Source organism: Phalacrocorax aristotelis, chromosome 4 (assembly GCF_949628215.1).
Source record: "Phalacrocorax aristotelis chromosome 4, bGulAri2.1, whole genome shotgun sequence".
Lineage (NCBI taxonomy): Eukaryota > Metazoa > Chordata > Aves > Suliformes > Phalacrocoracidae > Phalacrocorax > Phalacrocorax aristotelis.
In genome coordinates this window covers 73,913,406-73,932,717 of record NC_134279.1, presented here as the reverse complement: position 1 = coordinate 73,932,717, position 19,312 = coordinate 73,913,406, and the positions used below count along the sequence as shown (strand labels likewise).

At 37.8% G+C, this 19,312-nt stretch overlaps 1 protein-coding gene across 2 annotated transcripts in view; it reads left to right on the top strand.

Annotated features, from left to right (window-relative positions):
* The window catches only part of GRK4 (G protein-coupled receptor kinase 4), a 42,612-nt gene extending 24,992 nt beyond the window's left edge, over positions 1 to 17,620 (top strand). The window contains exons 10-16 of one of the 2 annotated variants that reach the window (XR_012660419.1): positions 4,741 to 4,778; positions 7,317 to 7,406; positions 7,948 to 8,156; positions 8,989 to 9,134; positions 9,758 to 9,895; positions 13,562 to 13,684; positions 15,227 to 16,153. Coding sequence is in view for 1 of the 2 variants with exons in the window: in XM_075091984.1 (XP_074948085.1) it covers positions 4,741 to 4,778; positions 7,317 to 7,406; positions 7,948 to 8,156; positions 8,989 to 9,126; positions 9,758 to 9,895; positions 13,562 to 13,684; positions 15,227 to 15,280 (790 nt within the window). In the remaining variant the exon portion in view is untranslated. Of the gene's footprint in view, positions 1 to 4,740; positions 4,779 to 7,316; positions 7,407 to 7,947; positions 8,157 to 8,988; positions 9,135 to 9,757; positions 9,896 to 13,561; positions 13,685 to 15,226 lie in introns of both variants that reach the window. The other variant, XM_075091984.1, reaches the window with a different exon arrangement.
* The last annotated feature ends 1,692 nt before the right edge of the window (positions 17,621 to 19,312 follow it).

Genomic DNA, 19,312 nt, shown 5'->3' with positions numbered 1-19,312 from the left:
TGGGGAAGGAAAAGACTAACATGCACACAGCAGAAAGTGGCAGAACCACAGAGTAAATCAGGCTTACGCTGGTTGTTGTATGTGGTTTCCTAAAGAATTTGGCCAATCTTGTAACGTGTGTTTTGGCATGCGTGTAGGAGGGAAACAAGGATGGATGGTTTTACTCATCATTCTCCTCATATGGATCAGCTACAAGTCCATCATTTCACACTGCCCCAGTGAAAGCAAAACTGGTTGTTTAAAATACAAAACAACAATGAAAACCTCCAAAGAAAACAAAAGCAACAAAAAACCCCACAGCCCTTGTGTTTAAGCCCAGCTTCTTAGCTATGTGCCTACAAGATGACCTTCAAACATATATGTCAAATCCTAGTGTTCTCTGTCTGTAATTCCAGGTCTTGGAGTGGTTGTGGTTTCTACTGGAGCGGCCTTGGTGTCTAGATCTCTGCCTTGTTTTGTGCCATTACATAATCAGTTTCCATTTATTAAGAATTTGCATGGCCTTAAATTTATGAGCAAGGAAAAAAGTAGTTTCACAGCCAACTCTGAGCAAAATTGCCTCTTAATTAAAAGAATGGGAGTTATTTTTCATAACAAAATGAAGGACCAAGAGACAGTTACCTATACATGTGTTAGTAACTGAATAATTTGTATGCTCGGAGGAAAAAGAAGGGCTTAAATTCATTTATAATACCTGAAGGCATTATTTAAACAATTCAGTATAGAACATACTAAGGGAGTTCCTGCCCAGTATGTAAACAGATGAAAAGAGACTCTAATTATACTGTGTCAGCTCAACTACGGCCGAGTAGTAGAACTAGAAAATGGATAATTTTCGCTCTGTGTAGAATCACTTTCAGTCCTGCACTTTTTAGCATCGAATGACCAACTTTTTATAAAACAGTTTTGTTTCTTCTCTTTTGTTAATGGTAGTTTTTTTCTTGATGGTCTTGAGTTGTTTTTTTCCCATGTTTCTTTTTGTGCCATGCATTTAGGAGCATAGCTGTAAATTTTACAGTTTTCAAGTCAAGAAGCCAAACAAGTGGTCGCAGGAGTCTTCAGAATGTCACCAATTACAGTGATATGTTACACGATCAAAATTCTCTGTCAGGCATCTTAATGGAAATGCATTTAAGCAGCAATGCAGTGATTATATTTGATTAGTGAAACAGAAAGCTTGGGAAATTTGCTATAATTATTTTATTCTTACCATAGAAGTTATGCTGGCAACCTCCAGTCTTAATGTTATGGGGGGGGAGGAGAACATAATGAAGCACATTTTCACTGATCCTTGGATTTATTTTTCTGAATTATGGTAACTAATATTTTTCATTCTCCAGGGCAAGAAAATACAGAAGGAGTGTTTTTCTTAATTTGCTGTCATTTGAAAGCATTTAATACTGGTGGGACCACTGAATTTCTGAAATTAGACCTAGGTTTTTTTTGTTGCCATATCTCAAGATCTGTTACTGCATTTGTTTTCCAGCTTTAAAAGAGGAGTTGTAAACTCTCTTAAACTCTCTTTTTAGACAAATAGCGTAAACTGTTAAACGGACTTTAATTCTGCAATGTACTGTTATACTTTCCTGAGAACGTGTTTCTGTGGCTATCCATCTGTATATTCACAGCAAAGTGTACTGTAGAGGCAGTGGAAGAAGGGAAATTCAGAACTTCTGAAAATAGAAGTCCTTGGTGCAGACGGGTGTCAGCAGATAGCAGTAAAATCAGTTCATCTTGTCAGTTTGTCCAGTTCTAGAATAGCAATTTTAATATAAGTCAGTCATGTCAAAATTTATTATGTTTGGGATGTGTCACCACATGCCTCATAAAGTGGAAAACTAGGCCTAACTTTCCTCTCTGTTAACACCTATTTCTGTGTTTTATGCGTCTTTATACCAGTTATGACTGAATTTCAAGCAGTGGCGTTAGTGCTGTCTGTAGGGTCCTGGAGTCAGTTGTGCTGTTTTGTTAGTGGGGTTCCTACTGGATTAAAAGAACAGGTGCAGAGCTGGAAGGAGGGCCCGCATTTCCCTGTGATAGCGATTGAGCCACTTTGCTTGTTCAATGGGAGCTTGTGAAACTATCTATAACTTGCCATATGTTGCTGACATCAGAAAAATAAGCAAACAGACAGGAACAGGCAGTAGCGGAGCTACCCATCCATCTGCTACATAACAAGCCTGGTAATACTTAGTAGAGCAAAGTCAGGATTTGCATAAGACAGAGTGGGGAACAAGTGCCTGCTTTCCAAAAGGGACTTAGTTGCTGGAGTTTTCCTGCAGGAGTTACCAGACTTCTCAAGGATGGTAGGGTGTTTTACCAGATAAGCTGCTTGGATACCTAGATTTTCCTCACAAACTCATGTAGGTGCCCATAGCACCACTCAGTGTGCCTAGAAGGTCAAAGACCAGGCTCAAAGACCTGTTGAAGCTGTAGTGGATAAACCAGGTAGCTCCTTGCCTGCCTCACACCTATGCTCAGAATAGACATCTTCACAGTGAAATCCCCCAAAGGATTTTTATCCAGAAATTTTCTCTGTAGAAAGGCTGGTGTAAGCGATAGCAAAAATAGACCAGTGCTTGTTTAGCCCAATTTAAAATAAATATATAATTTTTATCTGACTCTCTTTAATGAACCTCTTAGTTTTGTGAGCTTTGCAGTCCTCCAGCCTTTCTCTGCTTCATAAAGGAAAGCTGCTGCCTCTGTTGCTAGAATTGCATTCCTTGCTCTCATTTTCAGCTCAGTTTTCAGCTCAAGTAGCCTGTTATGCAGTGCAGGACTAGCATCTGTGTATTCCAACAGAAACTGTGACTTTGGCCTCTGTTGTGGTGGAGGAAGGGAAGCAGGAGAAGGCTGATACCCCAAAGCTAGCATCTTGGAGCTAGAATTTATAGCTGAATGCTTCCAAAAGCTGAATTCTTTGCAAATGGCTAGGCCTAGAAACTAATAGCATTAAAGAGCTGGAATTTTGGCTAGAGACAAGTTTTACTATTGACTGACCTAAATCATGTGGGAACAGAATTAGCTTCTAATAAGCAGTAGATGTTGCTACTAAGTATTAAATTTTAGGTTGAGCTTTATTCAGCCTTCTTGGAGGTGCAACTCTTTAAACTTGTTTACTTGAGTTAACCTGAGCATATATTACATGCTCTGAAGTAGATGTGCTTCTACCTAAATTTTGAGCTGAATTTTCTTTTTTGGTATTGGTGTGGAGGTTTCTGGTTTTTTGGGTTTTTCACTCTGATCTTTTGGTCTGGTATGGAGGTTTTGTTTGTTTGTTGTTTTTGTTTACTTGGGGTTTTTTTGTTTTTTACTATGATCTCCTCGTTTCTCTGGTATTGTAATTTCATATCTAATCTCATCTAATGTCAAATGATTAACATTATGGGGACTGTCTAGACTTAAAAGTATTAAGAGGAAGTGTCTTGCTGACTTCTTTACACAGTTAGTCTCACGAAATAATGAAACTTTAACCTGAATACATGTATTTCAGAGCATCAATTTATCAATATTTGGGGGGAAAAAAACATACAGAGTTCTTGGTGAACAAATGTGTGTGTATATTTCTCCCACTTTGAATGTAAATTCTAGAGTCTTCCTATAATTGTTTCTTTAACATTATTCAGTCTTCTGCTTGTATATGAATAACTGTTATTGTCGTAACTGTACATATGTGGGTATATGTACATATTGTTTTTAGTAATCTATTCCATTAATAACTGAATCTTTAGCCAAGTACTGATTTTTTGCTTGTCTGTTTCTGGCCTGACAATATCAATGGTGCAATAAATCTAAAGACTGTATTTTGGTCCACATACTTTCTGATACATATCACAATTCTATATATTATATATTTTATACAACATTCTATGCATATATTTATTTAAAAATGTATGTTCTCAGTAGAATCTGCTAGAGGAGAAATACTACAAGTAACCTCTGAACAGCTTCTGATTCCCCAAGTTTTTCTTGGTGGGGGTGGAAAATCCAAGTATCCCATTGAGTTTCTTCTTTTGTTCTTAAAGTAAAAATGTTCAAGAAGATGCCTATAAAATGCAGAAGTGCAACACTGAATTAATTACACTTTTTGCTATTTCCTGAGTCTTTCTAGCATTTAATAGCTAAAAAATGTTTCATGTGAAACTTCAATGTTTACAGGAAAGTAGTAGAGACTCTTAGAAAGTTGATTGCAAAGAATCCTAACTAGATACAAGTGTCTAGTAAGCTTTAGAAGCTGCACGTCCAAATTAAATGAATGGAATCTGAATGCATGATATTAAGCCTATGCTTAGTCTTGGGAATATTACTCTTTGATTATCTGATATAGCAAGGGGTCAGCATCAAACTGCAGCAAGCACTGGTGCGTTTTACCATTGTGGAGCTGTATAGCTGATACTCTCAAGAGAAATGTTTTTCACTTGTGAGCACAAATCTAGATAAGTAGCTGGTTCTTTCATATTAGGATTTTAGTGTTGTGTAGAGGAAATTTCTCATCTGTGAAATATTTATTGTTAATATAAATGGATTACAGAGATGGGAAGAAACAGATCTCGAGTTCTATGGCTAAACTATTTGTATTACAGGTCCTCAACCTCAAAACTGTTTTTTTTTATGTAGGTAGAAAGTGGAAAAATCACTTTAATCAGAACCAAGAAGTCTTATGTTGCCTCAGTTGCACTTGATGATGGCTAATAATTTTGCATTTGTATAATTCACATTTCTATTCTGTTTTATTTGTAGAGACTTGAAGCCTGAGAATATACTCCTTGATGACTGTGGTAAGTAAAATATTAAAGTTAATTTTGAAATTGGGAATAACAAATCTAATTAATACTGTGCCAGAAATCAAAGGGATTTCTTCATAATAAAAGGGACCTGACTGACAAATGCGAACTTTGGTTAGTAAAGAGAAAACTGCCCTTGCTTTTTAATATGCAGGGGAAAATACTGGGTTTTTGCAGGATGACAGGAATGATGTTTGAGGGGTCAATTTCCCACCTTAAAATGGCTACTTTTCCCCTTTTGCTCCTCCTTCTCCCCGTTACCCCTTGATTCAAGGTAGCTAAAATTTTTTTATGGATTTGTTCTCTGTCTTTTCTTTGACTATGGAAACATGATCTGTTAGATGTGGGGCCAGAATTTTACTTAGTAAACTATAATTAAGCAATAAAGAAAAAAAGAAATCTGAAGCATCTCTGTTTTAACATTTCAACTAAAACAGAGCTGATGGTCACTGATGCATATGTGGCTGGAAGGAATCAGGCAAACACAAACAATATGAAGAAGTGTTTGTAGTGTTTTGTTTTTCAAAAGCCAAATTAATTTTCTTCAATTACTTTGAAATTTATCAGAATCTTTTTAATTCACTGTAGAACATGTGCAGCGATTACTTTCTAAACTGTGTATGAATATTCTTCTTGTAACTGCTGAGTATTTTAGTTAAGGAAAAACTGCCTTTGAAGTAATTAGCAAAATATTTTTTTTAAAGTCAGCTTGTTCTGACTGAGAAATTTCTAAAAAGGTGATGCTTGTGAGAATCACCTTCCAATAGTTAAAGCTTTGCTAGACATCAAATGCATTCTTTAATTTTCTCTCCAGCAATGTCTTGCAAAAGCTGAAGGCTTCTTTGAGGAAAAATGTGGCCTTGCAGGACTGCACTAGAATGCTTTCTCTCTGCCAGGGATATTCTGATCTTGTTCCAGGGAGCAGAGGGGACTAATGAGAAAATTGCTTCAGGAGCTCAGATCCTGCACTTGAGAAGGGGCTCATCAAATGTCAGGGAATAGAAGAGCATCTGAATGTATTTAAAATAGCATTTGCTGCTCAAGAGCATTTAGTTATTTTCAACCAGTATACAGAGTGGCACTTAACTTTCCCCACTCTCTCTCCCCACCCCTTGGTAATCTATCACATGTAAATAAGAAATTAATATGCTTTTGACTAATATTGATGCTGTAGATCTCTTTGAATGACAGAGAATATATGCCAAAGGACACTTGGGCATTGGAACAGGCTACCTCCGCTCTTGGAGGCTTTCTAGACAGGAATTTAGAAAGCCTTGAACACTTTGGGCTGACGCTTGCTCAGCAGGTTGTCCTAGAGACCTTCTGAAGTCCCTTCCAGCCTGAATTATTCTGTGAATCTGTGATGTTTTTGTAAATGACAGTGTCTTGTCCTTATATCCAGTATTAGAAATAAGTGTGTTTTTTGTTTTGTTTTGTTTTTCCCCTGAATCTTTCTACTACAAATTATTGGCAATTTTCTGCTTTAAAACTGAGTTGAAAATCTAATTGTCCTTCTGTCTAGCCTTTATATTTTTATTAATAAAGTACATTACGTATTTTTAGATTGGAATCATGTCAATACAGTTCTTGCCTTGAATTGTCTTGAATCATTTGCTGTTGAGTCTGTCCAGCAAAGAACTGTATCTGTCCATGGAAGTGTAAGAGAGGGTGAGATGAACCTATTCCTAGTGCCCTTCTTGGACTGTTTCCCCATCTGAGCAGTGTTTTTCATGATAAATCACAATCTTCCACCAGACTACTACTACTTTAATAGATACTAGTGTAAATGCCACATATAATACAAAAGGTAGTCAGCTTGAGAAGTTCAGCTTATAAAATGAAATAGAAGCTAAAGTTATCTACATTAGACTGATTCATGAGAAGGGGGAAATCCTAATATTGAACCAGCATGTTACAATATAAATAATAAGTAGGTTATGTCTAGGCTACTTTTCTTTTGGGGTGGGAGTAGGGATAGCAATTCCAGTTACTTGAGCTTAGCATTATTAGGGTGCTTTGTTAGAGGAAAACCTGATGTCTCAGTAAAGGCTACAGTTTTCTCATATTTGGAATAAATGGAGTAAATTCTGATATTTTGTTAGGAAATCAGAAAGCTACGTGTTTGTGGCAGGAATACAGAATGGAAAAATACAAGTGTCTGATATGTAGATACAGAATTTGAAATGAGCATTCATCATTTCTTTTCGTCCCAGAGTAGGAGCCTATGCCAAAGCTAGGAATTAGAGTACTTAACAGCAATTTATTTTGTATGACCTTCAGGAAATCTGATCTGTGTTAGATCAGATGCCTATGTTAGATCTGTGCTTTTCTTCCTTTATGTATTTAAGGGAGGATTGAATAATGATTAATCACTGCTTTCTAGTTAAGTTAAATAACCCTAGTGCTATGAGCGTATGAAGGTCTTAATGTTTTGGGGTGACTTTTTTGATGAGGAATGCTACAGAAATTTTTTGTTTTTAAAAGCAGTGATATTATTTGCTGACTATGTATAATTTATTTTAACATAAACAGGACATATAAGAATTTCCGATCTTGGATTAGCTGTCCAGATTCCAGAAGGAGAAACAGTCCGAGGACGGGTTGGGACTGTTGGTTACATGGGTATGTAAAGAATCCTTTACTAGTTATGCTTTACCAGAAAATTTGTTTCTGCGGACAAAGGAATGACTTGTCCAAAGAACTGTATTTGGTCTGGATTAGTTACTAGACATTTCGTGGGAGGAAAGGTTATGTGGTTGTAGATGTTAGTAGTCAATTTTAAGCCTACCGATAAACTTGAAAACTTTACTCTGGAAATTCTAGCTTTAGGTAGAAATTTAAGAAAGCACCAAATTTTTTTCTGAGGTTCAAAGAGATTTAGGGTCACAGGTAAACAGACAAATTACTATGACAATTAATTTCTTTCCATGGTTTGGAAAAAAATCATTTTTGGTTTGTAAGCAATACTGATCTTAAGTGTTAAAGAATTTAAGTGCTTCTCTTGGATATAAACATGACTCCTTCCTGTAGAAATTAATGTTTGTTCAAAGTACAGAGGAGTTATGCAAAGATCTCTGCACAGAGCTAAAAAAGTGCCTGAGAGTTTTTGCAATATTTAATTAAAGTGAATTGTCATGGGGAGTTCTTTGTTTTTGTTTTGTAGCTCCAGAAGTGCTCAAAAATGAAAAGTATACATTCAGCCCGGATTGGTGGGGTCTTGGGTGCTTGATTTATGAAATGATTGAAGGACAGTCACCATTCAGGAAGCATAAGGAAAGGGTCAAGCGGGATGAGATTGACCGGAGAGTAAAGGAAGACCAGGAAACATATTCAGACAAGTTCTCAGAGGAGGCAAAATCGATCTGCAGGATGGTGGGTGAAGAGACATAGAGGTTTGAAAATTAAATTTCTAACCCTTTTTAACATATTAACTACTTTATTTTAACATCATCTACTGAAAATTTTTCAAAGCTGGAGTTCTTAAATCTTTCTTTGGTTAAGATGGAAGTTTGTGATTGGCCATGAATTGTTCAATTATCAAACTTTGAGTATTCAGAACTTTTTTCAAGATGAAGGAAGGCCGCATAAATTGATTTTTTTCATTACATAAATGAAAAGGTCCCGTACTCTTTGGACCACATGTCATCATAGACAGAGCATACAATAGCATGCTCAACTTTGATGCTCTATGGGGAGAAATGTCAGAGTAGTATACTAGTTTCCTTGCCTAAAAGAGTATGTATGAGACAACAGCTTTTTTTTTTAATTTTGCATTTCTTAAATTTCATAAGAAGCACGTCTATGCAGAAAGCTTCAAAAGTTTTCTTTACTAGTTTTTGCAAAATATGTGCATTATTTAAGCCCACTGGAAAAAAAAGTAAGTCTCTATTCCCTGAAAGTAAAGCCTACTGCAGAGTCTGTAGTGTAAAATCTATTTAGCAAGGCATCGATTAAAATATTTTCATATAACTTTGGGTATAATTTTCAAATGGTCTGCCTTCAGGGTTTCTTTTGTCTACTGAAAATCTTTTTGCTCCCTGAATGTTGTCGTTTGGATTTCAAGTTTATTTTGATACCATGATAAATTTCATCTAACAAAAGGCCAAGTAGAAAAGTAAAGCTATTGAAAGAAATTGGATATAGATTTTTTTTTTAAATTGTGGGATTATATCACTGGATCAGCATTTTTTCCATATCTTTGCAGTTACTTACTAAAAATCCAGTGGAACGACTGGGTTGCAGTGAAGATGGAGCTGCTATTGTAAAGCAACATCCTATTTTCAAGAATATTAACTTCAAGAGGCTGGAAGCTAACATGCTAGAACCTCCGTTCTTGCCAGATGTAAGTAGGTGAGACAGATTTGATTAGTATCTAAAAAGGCAAGAACTGTCTTAATTCTATGTCAGCAATCATGTGAACTCCAGAGGAACCTTTAAAGTTAGTTAAGTTGGCAGGAGAATGCCATTATAGCTATTGATGGCTAGTTGTTTTGTGACATTTCATCCGAGATCACAAAACAATTTACAACAGTGGTATTGCTCTAGGGAGCTTTGTAGCTGATTTCTTAGTCCTTAAAAGTCTGCCTCCCTAGCATGAAGATTAGTTTTCAAGAAACTGCTCTGGAGTTGAGAAGAGGGTGACAGAAGATGAGTGAATTATGACAACCATTAAGAAATCCAAAGAAGTCGCATGCTGTTTCTGGTTTTGGTGTTCGTTTTCTGTTACTTGCAGGATGGATGGATGAAATTGCTCAGGTGCCTTATGGCAAGAGTGTTTTTTTAAGTTTTGCGTTTCTGTTTTGTAGTATAGTATAATTTGGTGATCAGCAATGTGAAATATAAAATTGCAGGCATTTTGCTCACCCTTTCCTCATCTAGCGGGGGGGGTGAGGGAGGCAGGGGAAACCAACACAAAAAAAAACCCAAAATGAAAGACCAAAACTTTAATGAAGCAATCTTGTATTGTACTGCAGCCACGTGCCGTATATTGTAAAGATGTCCTGGATATAGAGCAGTTCTCAACAGTAAAAGGAGTGAACCTGGATACTACAGACGATGACTTCTATTCCAAATTTGTAACGGGTTGTGTCTCAATCCCTTGGCAAAATGAGGTATTGTATATTTCATAAAAGATTATTTTCTTTAGCACAGCATTATAGAGGATTTAGAAGGGATATAATTATAGTATCACCTCTCTCTGACATCTAAAGAAGTTTCTGCTTCAGACTTCTTTGCTGAGAGACTTCAGAAAAAAGTTTTTCCCAAAACGTAAACAACTTACTAAAAACTGACATCTATGATAAATTTGCATAAATAGAATCTGGCATCTTGTCACAGAATCATTGAATTGTTAAGGTTGGAAAAGACCCTTAAGATCATCAAGTCCAACCGCTAACCTATCACTGCCAAGTCCACCACTAAACCATATCCTCAAGCACCACATCTACCCGTCTTTTAAATACCTCCAGGGATGGAGACTCCACCACCTCCCTGGGCAGCCTGTTCCAATGTTTGACAACCCTTTCGGTGAAGAAGTTTTTCCTAATATCCAACCCCTGGTGCAGCTTGAGGCCATTTCCTCTTGTCCTATTGCTTGTTACTGGGGAGAAGAGACCGACCCCCGCCTCACTACAACCTCCTTTCACGTAGTTGTAGAGAGCGATAAGGTCTCCCCTCAGCCTCCTCTTCTCCAGGCTAAACAACCCTCAGCCGCTCCTCATAAGACTTGTTCTCTAGACCCTTCACCAACTTCGTTGTCCTTCTCTGGACATGCTCCAGCACCTCAATGTCCTTCTTGTAGTGAGGGGCCCAAAACTGAACACAGTACTTGAGGTGCGGCCTCACCAGTGCCGAGTACAGGGGCACGATCACCTCCCTGGTCCTGCTGGCCTTACTATTCCTGATACAAGCCAGGATGCTGTTGGCCTTCTTGGCCACCTGAGCACACCGCTGGCTCATGTTCAGGTGGCTGCCAACCAATACCCCCAGGTCCTTTTCCTCCAGGCAGCTCTCCAGCCACTCCTCCCCAAGCCTGTAGCGTTGCGTGGGGATGTTGTGACCCAAGGGCAGGACCCGGCACTTGGCTGTGTTGAATCTCATACCATTGGCTCCGGCCCAACGATCCAGCCTGTCCAGGTCCCTCTGTAGGGCCTTCGTGCCCTCCAGCAGATTGACACATCCACCCAGCTTGGTGTCATCTGCAAGCTTACTGAGGGTGCCCTCAATCCCCTCATCCAGATCATCAATGAAGATATTGAACAGGACTGGCCCCAACACTGAGCCCTGGGGAACACCACTCATGACCGGCCGCCAGCTGGATTTGACGCCATTCACCACCACTCTCTGGGCTCAGCCGTCCAGCCAGTTTTTAACGCAGTGCAGAGTGTACTTGTCCAAGCCGTGAGCAGCCAGCTTCTCCAGGAGAATGCTGTGGGAGACAGTGTCAAAGACCTTACTTAAGTCCAAGTAAACAACATCTACAGCCTTCCCCTCATCCACTAAGTGGGTCACCTTATCATAGAAAGAGACCAGGTTAGTGAGGCAGGACCTCCCTTTTCATAAACCCCTGTTGGCTGAGCCCAATCCCCTGGGTGTCCCACATGTGCTGTGTAATGGCATTCAAGATGATCTGCTCCATGGCCTTTCCCAGCACCGAGGTCAGGCTGACAGGCCTGTAGTTCCCCAGATCCTCCTTCAGACCCTTCTTGTAGTGGGGCATCACATTCGCTAGTTTCCAGTCATCTGGGACCTCCCCGGTTGACCAGGACTGCTGATAAATGATGGACGGTGGCTTGGCGAGCTCCTCTGCCAGCTCCTTCGGTATCCTTGGGTGGATCCCATCCGGCCCCATGGACTTGTGAACAACCAGGTGAAGGAGCAGGTCGGTGACTGCCACCTCTTCAACAACTGGGACTTCATTCTGCATACTAGCTCCATCTCCCAGCACAGGGGCCTGACAACCCCGAGGATGACCAGTCTATTAAAGACTGAGGCAAAGAAAGCATTAAGTACCTCAGCCTTCTCCTCATCTTTCCTGGCAAGGTTACCTTCCACATCCAACAAAGGAGGGAGATTCTCCCTGGCCCTCCTTTTGTCACTGATGTATTTATAAAAACACTTTTTGTTATCTTTAACGGTGGCAGCCAGTTTAAGTTCCAGCTGGGCCTTGGCCTTCCTAATCTTTTCCCTGCATACCTCACAACATCGTAGATACAGCCTACAGAACAGTATTTAGCATCACTATGACCACGTTTTCCTTGTTCTTCTCTCCCGTTATTCAACATTGCTGTTTATAGGAGAGGGATAGAATGCTATTCAAAGTATTCAAAAGCAAATAGATGCAGTGTGTGCTGTTTGTGTATTACGCCTGTATAGCAATGGAGTATTCAAGTGACATAGTAATAGAGAACTGCAGATTCACCTTTTCTGAGGTTTCAAAACAGTTCAACATCGGTTGAGTCAGACTTTCTCTTAAAGCTATTTCATCTGCCCAGTGAATAAGTATTCTAGTATTCTGCATAGAATACCAGGATTTTGCTACCTCTGCATGTAGTTCAGTCTATATTTAGGAAATTCAAATCTTTATTATTTCAGGAAGAACACTCAGTAATAATTATTTTAAATTGTAGTTCTTGTTATGAATGCCTTCCCCCTATTATAAGTTGTTCATAACTGTCTGAAATTAGCATTGTCTTGAATCCTACTAGTGTAGTTTCTTTCCCAGCATGGCTTTTTAATTTTATTTAAAGCTTGAACACAAAAGGTGAGCAATTTCTGAACAAGTTAGAGAAAAAAGTGCATTCCCTTTTGTTCCCCTCCCATACGTTACCTATTGTCATGGTTTACAACAAAAGCAGACCACATTTCTTCTTTTATGCCTTCTCTCCCTCTAAGAGGTATACTCATTTGGTTGCATGGTCATCAGGATAGATGTGTATCAGTGGCACTCACAGATAAAAGCCAACAGCATGTGAGCATCAGCCACTCTCCCCCTTCTGACCACGCCTGTTCATTACGTTTTAGCACATACTCTTTCTGCTTTTCTTTCTGCACCTGGTAATTATATTTTTAATTCTTTTGTTTTCTGTGTACAGAAACAGATTATTTCAAAATCCCTTGATTTACTCCAAAGACCTGTCTTCATTATATCTTTTTTTCATGAAGTATTGTCTTCTCTATCTCATTGCCTTATTTTTAATTATGGTATATGTTGTGTTTTGATAGACAGTTGCCCAAAACACTGGAATGATGTGTGAATTACTGTGGTCAGACATCAGCTGCTTTTTCTCTGAGTGCGTTTGTCCCCTTTGTAAAAAGTGTCCCCCATATGCTGTAGGTACTCATACTCTGCATAGGATAATAATTTCTCCTACTCAATGACATGTTTATTAAGTTCAGTCCAGGGTCTAGAGATACTACATTTGTTAGCCTAGACTACTCTGAAATGAGCAGAATAGATGAAAGGAAAAATCAATTTCTGGTTCTAAAAACTTCTGCCCATGATGCAATAAGCAGAAGAAATGCCTTACCAAAGCACAGGAGCATCTGAGTACTTAACTGCATGATAGTGCTCTCACTGCTATTCTTTTAGTTCACTGGATGTGCAGGAAAGTTAATGTAGACTTTGTGCTTTCCTTCATGGAGCTCTGCAAGTAGTGTAGTTTGGCTGATGAATATGTAATTTTTTAGGAGCACCCAGGCAAAGTAAATAAATAATACATGGAACCTGTTTGAGAGGCTTGTATGGATTTTTCATTTATATCTCCTATATTCCAAAGATGATTGAAACGGGATGCTTTGAAGATATCAATGCGTATGAAACTGATGGTACTGTGTCACCAGACAGAGAGAGGGCTCCTAAACCAAAGAGAGGCTTCTTTCACAGACTTTTTAGTGGAGAGGTAAGGGGATTTCCTTTCTTTCCTACAAAAATTACCAGTAAGATTTTAACATCCGTTTCATTTTTTTAATATTCTTTTGTGATAGTAAAACCAAGTTGTTTGCTGAATATTGAAACTAATGAGATCTGGTTTATTATGGGTTTGCCCCTGCACTGCATTTCAGAAACTGTAGCAATCCCTATAACTCCAGGAGTCTTTTCCTCCCTCAGCATTCTGTCTTCCTCTAGTGTCTGCCAGCTGTTACCTGGAGAAAAGGTAGTGTGTGCTGCTAACAGCTGTGCTATAGATCTTTCCTAAATATATTAATTGGGTCTTCCTCCTTATCTATTTTGCCAGTTTTTAAGAAAACTTCTGGGGAGATGAATTCAGAGATGATTGAGGCCCCCTCTGTATAAACTTAAATAAAATTGGCTTCTGAACTCAGAAGTGAGTGTGGTGGAACAATGCAACTCCTAGGACTTGTGCCTTTAGAAAGTTGGGCTCCCAATCAATCATTCTAGTGTATTAAGCAAATAAGTAAAAAATCCCCTAAATGAATGAGTGTGAAGAAGCATCAAAAAACAAGTGTTAAAATATCTTAGGTATTTTAATGCCTTTACCAAACAACAACATAATATACGTTCACATGGCTTCTGATAATGCATGGCCTTTTCTTTTACTAAAGAGTAGAAGTTATGTGTATATGTTTAGAAGTATATGAATTGAGTATTTACCACCTAAGAGACACGTAGCATATTGTGCTTCTTTATAGGTAGTTAGAAATAGGCTATTTGTAAAGGTTTTCACCTGAAGATGTTGTACACAATTCTGCTTGCTCCGTATGCCTGCACTTAGAGTGGAATTATCTTGAGAAGCTTAGGTATATTCCAGTAGAGAACACTTCTATAGAAATTACTTTTGCTTTCAAGCAGAAATGGAATTTAAAAATTGCTAGGAGCATATCATTAAGTAGACACAACAGGGCCATGTATTAAAATTGCATGATGATATTTTTTTGTCCTCAGCTGGTAATTCACCTCTCTAAAATGGTATGGTGCTAATGGAATGTATGAGTACTGTCATTTTTAGTTCACCTTTTCAAATTCACTTTCTCCCCACTTACAGTAATGGAATAGAAAGAATGGTTAAGTGTACTAATAGTCTTGCTTAGCTAAAGTTAAAGCTTGTGTTTTACTGTAGCCTTTTCAAGCTGAATCAGCAGGGTTCATACTGTCCCAAGATATGGTTCTATGTATTGAGAGAGAGTCCTAAAAAAATTAATATGGCCTGAGAGTCTTTAGTTGGTTTTGAAGTAATAAGACTGCAGTTAATTGTCCTGTGAAGTTAAAAGAAGGAAAGATCTTAAGGTTAAATGAAACTTTAATGACTGGAAATTTGGGTCAGGTTGTGGTTTCCTTTAATATTCCCAAAGCATTTAGTTAGTATGGAGTAAAATGTGCTGGGAAAAAAGCCGCCCCGCTCCCAGGGTTTCTGTGCCCCATAAAACACACAAACCAACAATAGTGACAGTTCTGCAGCTGAATTCTCTGTCTTCTCTTGCAGGTCTGCTTTAAATCTGATTGCAGTGACGATGAGCAGGAGTCCTCCAGACTTTAAATCATTTTACTCTCATCAGAAAGGATGAGCAAACTTTAAATATTTGATATCTCTGTAGCAAAGTGTATTATATATATTTTTTATCTGAGTTTGAGGATTTTTGTACATTTGTACTTCAGTTGTTTTAAGATGTATATTTTCACTAAAGCTTAATTGTACAAAAAGCAATGAGTGCCATTTGAATGAGTGTGTTGTATGTATTTGATTATCTTGATTTCGCGCGCCTCCCCCCCCCCCACCCCCCACCCCCCAGTGGAATGAATCTAGAAATACTAAAAGGATTTTAAAGCACAGAGATAATATCTATGGCGTCAATGTAACTTGACTTTGTATGCTCCTGGTAAAAGTTGTCTTGTTCATTAGGATCTTTTATTAGCAGTTTTCCTAACAGTAAAATTGCTGTACTGATAAATTTAATATTTCCCGTATTATCTGGCAGCATGGCAGTGCTATTACCTAATGTGTCTCTCAAGCAACTGCTAAGAAAAAAGGAATTCAGTGCACTGTGGCCAGCTGTTACGAATTACTCTTTAATATCTGGCTCTGTAGAATGTCTTGCTGTGTTTCTATGTACAGAGAATTCTGAACATTTAGCTTAATCCTGTACCAAATGGTATTACCCCACTCTTCTCCTTTCTACCCATCTTACACATCCCCTCCATACAGTTTCTTGGCATGGACCACACAAGTAGACCTATGCCAAAATTTTAGAACTATATTTTGACTACTTTCTCTTTACTAAAAGTATTTCTTTTTACCTGTGGGGACACCTTTTTATTTTTTTTTCTGTAAATGAAATTGTTTACAACTCCATGTAGGATGTTACAGTTTTATAATGGATTTAAAAAAAAAAGAAGCATGGGCTCTTCTTACTAACCTCCTCTCTGCTTATTATGTTGTAATACACGATGTCGTGGGGTTGACAGTGATCACTGCTACTGAGGCAAGGACATCAAATATCAAGTATCAAATTTAGTTATGTAAATAATCTTTCCTTATAACCTTTACAAGCTTAAACATTAAAACCTACCTTTAATGATTGCTTGATGCAGATGCAGAGCTGGTATTGAAGTTTTAGTTACGATTACCTGATGTTCATTAGTAAAACTGTTTCCAGCTGCTTGAAAGCTTGTCAAACTTCCATTCTTCTGGACTCAATGTATGCCAGCCTTCAATAGTTTTACCAGAATCTTTACCAAATAATCTGTATGAGAATGAATTCAGGGAACACATTTCATTAAAAGCCTCTTCTGTTTTCAAAATTTGAATTAGGGACTTGAAATACAGCAGAATGCTCTTGGCGTTGGAGATAGGACTTTTGTTACACATTTTGTTCTGTATTCTGAAGATTTGTCTCCACTGAGCATGCATACTTTTTCCTCTCAAATCTCTAGGGCGCCAACCAGACCACAAACATATTATACACACAGAGCAACTGAATATCCCCCCACCTCAAATAGGTTTCTGCTTGTGATCCACAGACCCGCTGGAAGAAACTTAAGCTGCTTCTGAGAAACTCACAAGACATTTGATACGCAGACCCATCGTTAGGTTTTAATTCATGGTATTTTGTCTAGTGACAAATGTTTTAATTGGTTAGAATTTGAAAAAAGTTGGAAAACCAGTGTGATACAGAATCCTGCTGGGCCCAAGCTGGTGTCTATCTGAAATTGTTCCTCTTGGCCACTGTGCCACAGGAATGAGGAATGAAACACTTTTCCTGTGTTTTCAGTGCATTTTTAAAGATGTCTAAAACAGCACAGAGGACAGCAAAATGACTGTCATACAAAGTACACAGGGAGAAATTGGCAGAGGGAGAGTTTGAATGAATTACTGGAAGATATGCTGACGCAATAGTGAAGGATGGGAGGCTTGACAGAAAGAGAAATATCTGAAGTAAGGGTGTTGGCTGGAACCATTATGTGTGAGACAATGAGCTGGCATGGTCTGACCTGACCCTTTTTATTATGTGCCACAATAATAGAAGGACTCTAAAAAGATGGGAAGGGAAGAATAGGGAAGTAACAAAAGCATTTTATAAATACCTACCTGGTTGGAGAAGTGACCATGTTTCTCTGATTAAAGGGTTTAATTTTTTAAGATCTTAGGTTTGCTGTTCTGAGGCAAAGGTGACCATATTAACACTAGACATATGGGGTGACAGTCTGGATTTAATGCCTGCTTAGAGCAACTAGAAATTTGGGCAAGAATACCATGGACACAAGCTGAGTATGAAGAAAATACAGGAACTGGCTTAAACAAATAAAAAAATTCTGAAATTCTATTTATCATGTATTTCAGATTTTCTTTCCATATTGGAGGGGGAGGGATCTTAACGTCAAAAAAAAAATCAACTCTTCTATTTTGGAGTGCTGAGACTTAATATTTCTTCTGCAGGGATCTGTGAAGAAAAAAGATTAGATGAAGAGAAAACGGAAGTTGTTTCTAAGAAGTGGCTATTTATAAATCTAGTTCTTTGGACAAGGAACTCCAGCCATGCAAAAAAGTGGAGCATTTTTTCGTTTTTATGAAGCTTTAGTTAGTTTCATTTCACAAGTTTTTTTCTTATGTTCTGAATAATAATGTTGAATTGGTTTTGAGTAACTACACGTTTGCAGGATTAGAACCTAAATTCTGTTGGTTTTGGTCTTTTGCTTGGTGTTGTTCCCCCCCTGCCCCAGTAGGCTCAAGATGGCATTTTTCTATCATAAATTTATCCCTTTTGGCTAGAAACACAATCACAAAGTAATGACTAGATATTATCTAATGTGAATACCCTAATGAATTAGAGGACAAGAAACTGTAAAGATCAGCATAACTTTCCTTATACGGTACACAGAGATTAAGATGTTATGCTGCTTAATCTAAGGTGACCAACATTGGTTAAATGTCTTTACTGGAGTATTAGTAGATTGGAGATGCATTTTGAAAGTGGGGAAGGTGTAAGGAGAGGGGAGAACACCTGAAAGCAAAATATTTTGGTGAACTTGGCTCTTGATTTTTGCAGGACACAACTGAGACAAAGAAGGGGGAAGGCAGCAGGTTGTGTATACTGATTATGTAGCCTTTTATTTCCATGAAGCTGTTCTAGGTTTTGGGCGCTTTTTTTGTTGTTGTTGTTAAAAAAAAGCCAATGTAAATTCTTGTCATTCAGTATGACTTCATTATACCTCCATGAATTCAGATTCTAGATCCATGTGTTAGAAGGCTTTAATAGCAGTGATACAGCCCATCAGTGCAACTGCTTTATTCTATGGGTGCAAGATAGGGAAAGATCTGTGGAATTCCGTGTAGTTACTTGCATGAGATCAACCCTTCTTTTCTGTGGCTTGTGTTTCCAAGCATTTGTGTATGTAAGTCTTAATGTCTCCTTGTGCATACCTCATGAATCAATATATTTAGCTTAAAATTCAGAAACTGTGAAACAATGTACCCATGTCTTATCGGTTTACTTAATGCTTTTGAATGTTGTGACCAACAGAATAGAATCTTTGTGCCTTAGGGTTGTTCTCTTTCTACAAAAAAAAAATGCTTAGCTTTTTTTTTTTTCCACAGATGTAGTGTTCATGATAGAGATGGTGTTATGTTTCTGGATTATAACAACAATAAAACAGTCTCGGTTGAAAAAATGAGCACTTAAAAATAATTACTGTATAATAATAGGAAAAAAAAACTGTGGTATTTCCGTAACGGAGAGCACTATTGGAAGGATCTTAGCCTCTAATAGAAGATGTTGTATGTCTTTTTTTCCCAAATCATTCTTAAAACAGTAAACGAGAAGGGTTTTGATTATGAAAGAGAATTATCTCTATTTCAGAATTAAATCATGTCTAATTTGAGAAATCAATGATAGAAGCTATTAAAAACAACTAAAAATAAATTTTTTAGAATGCACTTCAATAATTTTTCAAACAAAACTGATGTAAGAAATTTCTCATTGCTATCTGTATAAACAAGGAATACTTGTTTACAAGTTACTAAAATAAGTCAAACAACTAGTATTATTTTGCTTTGGTTTACAATTTAGTATTA